An 8,110-nucleotide genomic window follows, 5' to 3' on the forward strand; every position below is an offset into this window, starting at 1 on the left:
TGCGTGTGTGTGTGTGTGTGTGTGTGTGTGTGTGTGTGTGTGTGTGTGTGGCCTTTTTTGATTGTCTGAAGTGACAGAGAACACAGGGAGCCTCAGTGCTATTGCAGTGAATACTGTAACCGTTCTGTATCCCATCATGCATCACAGAAGGCCTTGTTGTAGCACATAGCCGTCCTACGCTGCTGAAAAGTAAGTCTTTTGTAAGCATGATGACAGATGTTTCCTATTACGGATCTTACTGAGAGATGAGATTGGATTACTCAACAAGCAGATGGCCTGCTGGACCTTTGCAATGTGTTTAGTTTAGTTTAGTTAATTCAGCACAATACGTGAAGACTCGTCATGACGCTCCCGATATCTGTAATATTTTCTGTCCCTGCAAAACAGATTATGACACTTAAAATGCAGACATAAGGATGTTTCAGTCTATATTTTAGCGTACATTTCATGTCCGTTGTTAATAACTAATTTTTTTTTCTAACAATTTTCTCAAGAAATATCTTATTTTACACACTAAGAGAATGCATGTTTTTCAGTATGCTTCAGTTTAAATACAATTTTCTTTCAAATAAGAAAATATTTCATTTTACTCTTGTGCACAAGAATTCTGTCAACTATGCTGATCTTCATCAACATCGTGTCAAGGAGTATATTAATTATGCATCAACAATGCTGGTATACATTTTTCATTGTTTGCAATATTTTTATGATTTTAATTCAAATAAATATAAAAATTTGAGGTTAACCTAATCAAGAAAATAGCATTTGGCCTGCCATTAAAATTATGTCAAAATGGTAAAAGTGTGAACTCAATCCATGCATTTGGTGTTTATTGATTAATCTTGGCAACAGAAAATTAGAACACTGCATAAAATATACAAACTGAAAACAATAGGTAAAGTGTTTCAGTTCACCCCAAAAGTGTTTCTTGGGGTTCAGGTCTGGGCTTTCTGCAGGCCAGTCGAGTTCTTCCACAGCAGACTCCGTTAAAGATTTATGGACTTCCTTTTGTTCAAAGGGTCACTGTCATGCTGAAACACAGACACTTCCTTCCCAAACTACTGCAACAATGTTAAAATACTGTTGAATGAAGTTAAACACCATTGCATTACATTTTGCTACACTGTAATTATTTATGCACTGATTATGTGTATTATATATTGTGCCTTATATATTGTCTTATTTTCCATATATAAATACATTAAATAAATATATATAATAAATTTTTTTCCCTGCACTGTTGAAGCTTACAGAACATGTTCTGGATAATGAAGCAGTTTAATTTTTCATAATCCAGAGAACAAAAGAGTTTTGTTTCTAAAGCTTACAGCCCTGTCCCTTGAAATCCATGACTTGCTGCAGTTTAATTTTATAGCAATATTTGTGCATGCTTTTTGCCGTATCTAATGCATCAGAAAGAGGTTTTTGCCCTGGCAGGCTTTTGCTGGAATCGGGCTCTATTGGGTTTGTTTTGCTTGAGTTTGTTTGGACAGTTTCTCGTTGGCTGCTCTGGAAGCAGCTGATCTCTGCTCCATTTGACTGGTATTTCAGCATTGGAGTTGAGCCGCTCACCCGGGGAAGGCGAAGGTAATGTCTATTTGGCTGCGTTTGGGTCTGTGGGATCCGCCGACTCCTGCTGAGACACCTGGTGAAACGCCAGCCAGCGTCAGCCCACATTCCTCCTCTGTGTTCAGCGGCACTCATTAAAACTAAACTCTATCTTGACCCTAACCTCACCACCAATCCATGAACATCAGCATCTCAGTTTGTTCTTGAATCTAATTTAATCGCTTAATTGCTCGTTCAGTGTCCAGCAGTGAAACTAAAGGTTTGCTTTCGCTGGTTCCCATAATTCATTGCTTTTACCCAAATCAGTGCCATCTGTGGCCCTCCTCCTTTGTCTTTAGTTGTGTCTGCTCACAGTTTTCTCTTTATGAGCTCGCCGAGATGAAAGGCCTCTCTGAGCAATGTAAACTGTTTAGATACAGCGGACGTCATTACAAAGTGCATCTGCGCCATGAGCCAATCACACTTGGGCTGTTTTCGGCACGTTAACCATAACGTCTGCCACTTATTACGGTTTATGAAGCAAATATCACACACTTCAAAGCCATTGCATGGAGGCTAGTCAGGGAAGCTTTGCTTTGAACGCAAGGATCTTGTCTTGAGTCTACCCAAACATTTATGTGTGGTGTTATGCAATTGACAGCAAGGCAAAAGTAGCTTTTTCAGCTGACAATTTTACCATTTGTAGAATGAATATTCTCCCTTTATCTCCGTATATTGTATTTAAGAGCAAACAGAGTAAATTATTATTACTATTATTATTATTTATTGATGGGGAGTTTCAGTGAATCTTGGAGATTACACCGTCAGACCAGTAGGTGGCAGCAAGTGACTGTTTTTTTATGAGTGATTCATTGAATCATTAACTCAAATGATTTGTTCAAAATACTGATTCATTCAGGAAACTAACACCACTTCTGTGTTGCTTGGTGTCGCTTCAGTAATTCATAGTACATAATTATAATAAATAATATTAAATGGTTGTCGTTGGCAGGATGAAATTAGACAAAGTACCCTAAAATATTTTTTAGGGTAAAAAGTTACTAAATTTTAACTTGTAGCATCTTTGCATGCTATTTGACCGGATATCCGGCACATAACTACACGCTGTTGTCCTATGAAGAATAAGTCGGTAATAATATTTTTATAAACCCTACATACACAAAACTTCATTTCACGACAGACATCACCGACGGACATCGATTTAGTTGAATCTATCGGATTGATTCAAACCGCTCACTCTTTTTGAACGATTCATTAAAAGAACTAACGATACACGAGTCATTTTATTGTGGGTCAGTCTAAAGCGGTAAATTTGTGATTCACTTAAAAGAACCGGCTCATAAGAGTCATTTGTTCGTGAATCACACTACGCTCGCGCTGTGTGTTGTTTTTGTGTACAACTCGATAAAAGTCGTATCATCTTAACATTATTTTTGGGTTATGGTGTTTTATCTTATCACATTCGATACAGATTGCAAACTGTCATTCACAAATCAAGTAAAATATGATGTATAGGTGTTTATACCAACAGAATATCTGCTGTTGGTTATTGCTGTAGTTGTAGATTATTGCTGCTGCTGCAAGCAAGTACAGGAACTTGCTACTGCCAATGCATACAGCGATACTGTGCCATGAGTATTTAAGACATACTGCTGCTGCACAAATAGCATATAAAATAACCCCGTAGCAGATCTATACAGGTGGAGCTGGGGAAGGTGGAGGGTTTCAGAGAAACTCTGAAAGCGTGCTGCAGGAATCTCAAGTGAATGCTAGCCAGCCATATAAATGCAAGGCAGTAAGCTCATTGGCTGCATATGCAGCATGAACCAATCAGCTTGTGCCAAGTCGTTTAACTCTCTGAATATTATTCGTTACATTAACAACCCATCAGCCTGCGCCATCTAGAGTTTAATGACTAAACTATATATTTTTATAAACACCATGGTTAAACTATGGTTAGTGTAGCAAAACCATGGTTAATTTGTGGTTACCGTGGTTTAACTACAATAACGATTTTTTTTTTTTATTAATTATTATTATTTATTTATTTTTTAATTAAAACCATGGTTAATTTGTGGTTACTGTGGTTTAATATGACCTTTTTTTTATTAAATCCATGGTTAACTACAATAACCAGTTTTTATTAAAATTTTGTATTATTTTTTTTTAAATTAATTATTTATTTATTTTTATTATTATTAAAGCCATGGTTAATTTTTGTAAGGGTCTGGATTTTGCTTTGAAATCAGTGCAGGCTGGGTCATTTTATGTTGTAAACCAACAAAATAGAAAAAATATCCAGTCTGTTCTACATTTAAGGATACCCATAATCTCTTCTGCTTAAAAAATATGATCCATTATTATGATTTATTGTTACCTGTTTGGGAAACTTAATTAAGTCAACCTATTACAGTTAAATGATTGAATTGCTTCTAACTAGCAGTACACTGTGATATAATGTTAAAATACACATACATTTGTTGTTGTTGTTTAATAATCAAGTAGCACTTATATTATACTGTACATTAGAGCAAGTTGAGTTTTCAGAATTTGCCGTATTTTCCAAACCTCAGTGCATATATTTTACAAGATATCTTCAAAATATGCTTATGGTTGTGTTCACGCTTTTTGCACTTGGTCTATTGAAATGATCGTCTGATGAGACTCTCGAACAGCTTCTGAAAAGCGCTGGGCTTCCAGAGTTGTGCAGACGTCTGCTGCGTAAACCTTTAAAGATCTGAAAATGAGCGCTATGGACGTGCGAGTATGAAACAAGTGGCGTTTCAGTTTTCAGCAGGGAGACGGGCCGCTCTCTGAAGTGATGTTGTCCTGAGGCTTGAATGGGTTGGTTTCATGAAAAATCTCTCTCGACTCGGGCCGAGTGCGGAAATGAGATCCAGACGGGCCAGCGCTGTGAGCGAGGATACTGGGAGTCGCAGGCTTTTATTGCAGAACAGAGTGTTTTTGTGTGTTTTTAAGAGGCAGCTCATTGTTGCACTAAGAGCACTCGTAAAATTCATCTTAAATTCATCTTAAATGTGACCCTGGACCACAAAACCAGTCTTAAGTCTCAATTCCGAAATTGAGATTTATACATCATCTGAAAGCTGAATAAATAAGCTTTCCATTGATGTATGGTTTGTTATGATACGACAATATTTGGTCAAGATACAGCTATTTGAAAATCTGGAATCTGAGGGTGCAAAAAAATCTAAATATTGAGCTCAAGATGAACGGACACAGTTTTAATTTACTTCTACTGTAAATTACATTTATCTTGTGTAATTTTTTATGTTAAAATATTTCCTCCTATCCCAGTTTAATATACAGAGACACCTGTAAGTAAACCATGACTTCCCAAAGAGTGTAAACACTGAGGCTCTGTGGTGCTATCAAAACATGAGCGGTCCGTCATGTCAACTTCTGGCTCCACCGGCGGTGTGTGTGTCAAAGATGGGACTGCAGGGTTACCCGAGCAATGGAGAACTGGGAGAACTTTGCACGCTCTCTTTAATAACTGTACTGTTTATGTGTGTGTATCTCGCCGCAGTGTCCGAGGTGCAGACGCCGGGAACGGCATCCGAGTGTTCATCCCGGACATCGGCATGTTCGTGGTGGGTCTGGTCACGTGGCTCCTGTGCCGCAGTCTGGAGAAGCCGCCGCTGAAGGACGTGTCTCAGCACAACAGTGACTTTGAGGTGGACGATCAGGTGAGAAAACCATAGACTGTACAAAAACATGGACGTAGTGTCCGTGACGTCACCCGTAGGTTTCCGAAGAGCGTTTTTGAAGCTCAAAGTGGGCGGAGCGGGACGAGAGAGAGCGGGAGGTTGCCGCTTGGAGAAAACACAACACGACACACAGACTCCTGAAACCAACACTAAAGTGAGCAGTCTACCTTCTGCAGTGTTTCAGTTCTAGTATTGATGCCAAGACCAAAATGTTATCACAATATCATTCGCTATCAGTATTTCTCACAATATTCATTTCATACCATTAATACAGAAGGAAATGCTTTCCACGTGTTTGTTAGTCCTCAAGACTGAATAAAAATGTAAGTTGTTTGTTGACAAATAAACTCCACAGACTAAGCTACCTTTTAATTTTGGTTAATTTGTTTTTCCCCAAACTGTTTTCTGTTGTGTGTAATCAGGATTCAGTATGATTTAGTGCCAATTCATCATTAAAAATGGTGTCTAATGAGATTAATTCATAAAATGAAACCATCATTTTAAAAATGTAAGCAAAAGAAAATATAACAATGTGCATAAATAAATGTGAAAAAAGGTCCTGCACCACAGAACTTGCATTCTGTATAAATTAAAACATGGATGAAAGAATATCTGTGTTATATGGTACTTCTTAAATAAAAATAAAATATTGCAAATGGATTCCACATGTTTGCTGGACCTCAAGAATTAATATAAATCTAAGTTGTTTGTTTAAACTCCACAGATTAAGCTACCTTTTAATTCTGGCCCAGTTAAATGCTTTTTATTTATTTTTTTAAATACGTTTTATTTTTTCAGATTCTGTTGTATGATTTACTGCAAATTCATCATCAAAAAATGTGTCTAATTAAATGAATTCCTAAAATGAAGAAATTTAATCTTTTAATCTATAGAAAATATTGCATGTTTCATTTTATCCCCCCATTAATGTGTTTTTAGTTTTATTTTATCTGAATTATGTGTTGTATGATTTAGTGCAAATTGACAATTTAATTGATCTCTTAAAGTGTAATCACTAGAAAATATAACAATTAATTAATATGCTACTAATTATTAATTATACTAACCATGGCTTTATTATACTAATTATTAATATAAAAAAAAAAATTTTCTTCATCCGTGTTTAGAAATTAAAACATGAATGAAGAAAGATTTTGATTTGTATAAATAATAATAATAATGATAATAATTAAAATAATCAGTGACTTGCGTACAGACTTCTATAGCGACACGCACCTGATTGCCTGCATGTGAAGGCTAAATATTGAACTTACTCAAGAGTTTATTATCAATATTGCGGATTTATTTTTTGCGCTTGATTATTAGGAACTCAGACCTGATGCTGAGTTTGATCAGCTCACGTATGATAAAGACCACAGCGTGTTAGAAAACTGAATCCATTGATCAAACATATGCTTCTTTAACGAAGAGCCTTTATTTGAATTTCATTCTCTGATTGATATGACATGCTGAAACAATACATAAATGTGTATTCAACTCAGCGAGGACCCTTCGTGTCAATAAGTCAAGCCTACTGTCTGCACAAACAAACTAGTGGAGATTAATGTGGCCTAATTCACTTTCAAGAGATCGCTTTCTCACTTACTCCGTCTACAAATACACAGAATCTTTTAAATATAATGTGTGTGACCAGTTAATTGATCTAGAAAGAATAAACATATTTTTAGTGTATTGATTTCCACTAAGTGCTTGCTTTGAATTTGATCTTCTGCCATAAAAGATCCTTCAGTTCCTATGAAAACATACATTGAGCGGATGGAGCTGTTTGGGCCGGAAGATGCATAATGTAGCTAAACACTGGATAGCATTGCTTTAGAAAAACTAATGATGAAATAAAAGTGCAAATGGAAATTATCAGAATCCTCCGGGTTTGGGAAGCTGCTGTAAAATAAAATAGATGAACAGGACTTCTAATGTTCATAATTGAAACAATACTGTATTTTATACACTACATTGATATATTTCGTGTGTGAATGATTCATTAGACAAGACTTTTGTTTTTTAATTAGTTTTACCTGAAATGTCAAACAAGACTTCTCAGACCCTTCCCAATCAAATTGTACTACTTTTTGTCACATTGACTCCAGTGGAGGAAGCTGAGGAATAATAAGGAAACTAAAACACAATAGGAGCCTATGAACATTTAAAATAATAGGAATAGGAAGCATTACTTTGGATTCCTTATAAAACTAAATGCAATACAGAAGTGCAAAAAAGCCACACAAAATCAAATCAGCAAAACAACATCAACAACAACCCATTTTTCTCATTAGTTCCTTGTGGAATTGAAATATGCCGTTCCTTTCTTGGGTTTAGAGGAAAGATCAGGTGGTGTTTGGGCTTGCTGAGGAGAGGTGTGCTATTTCTAGCCTACTTTTTTTCTTCACCTGACAGTCAAAATAAGTTCCAGATACTTACTGTGTTTTCCAAAATATAAGTCAAGTTTTTTAGCATTTGAAATGTGCTGCAGCTTGTATTCCAAAGTGACTTATATAGTGCAATTAAAGGAATAGTTCAGCCAAAAATGAAAAGTTGCTGAAAATGTATATCACTGCCTCAGCAATGGATGCTCTGCAGTGAATGGGTGCCGTCAGAATGAGAGTCCAAACAGCTGATAAAAACATCACAATAATCCACAAGTAATCCACACCACTCCAGTCCATCAGTTAACATCTGGAGAAGACAAAAGCTGAAACTAATCCAGCATTAAGACGTTTTAACTAAAATACCATAGAGTCCATAATCCATAATAACGCTTCCTCCAGTGAAAAAGTCCATCTCCTGTTGTC

At 36.2% G+C, this 8,110-nt stretch overlaps 1 protein-coding gene across 1 annotated transcript in view; it reads left to right on the forward strand.

The window, feature by feature from the left end:
- The window catches only part of LOC107734323 (piezo-type mechanosensitive ion channel component 2-like), a 112,109-nt gene that overhangs the window by 76,053 nt on the left and 27,946 nt on the right, over nt 1-8,110 (forward strand). Inside the window, exon 5 of the mRNA XM_016546260.1 lies at nt 5,120-5,279. Within this exon, the coding sequence (XP_016401746.1) occupies nt 5,120-5,279 (160 nt within the window). The remainder of the gene's footprint in view (nt 1-5,119; nt 5,280-8,110) is intronic.

This window comes from Sinocyclocheilus rhinocerous, unplaced genomic scaffold (genome assembly GCF_001515625.1).
Source record: "Sinocyclocheilus rhinocerous isolate Xijiao unplaced genomic scaffold, SAMN03320098_v1.1 scaffold1812, whole genome shotgun sequence".
NCBI classification, from domain to species: domain Eukaryota; kingdom Metazoa; phylum Chordata; class Actinopteri; order Cypriniformes; family Cyprinidae; genus Sinocyclocheilus; species Sinocyclocheilus rhinocerous.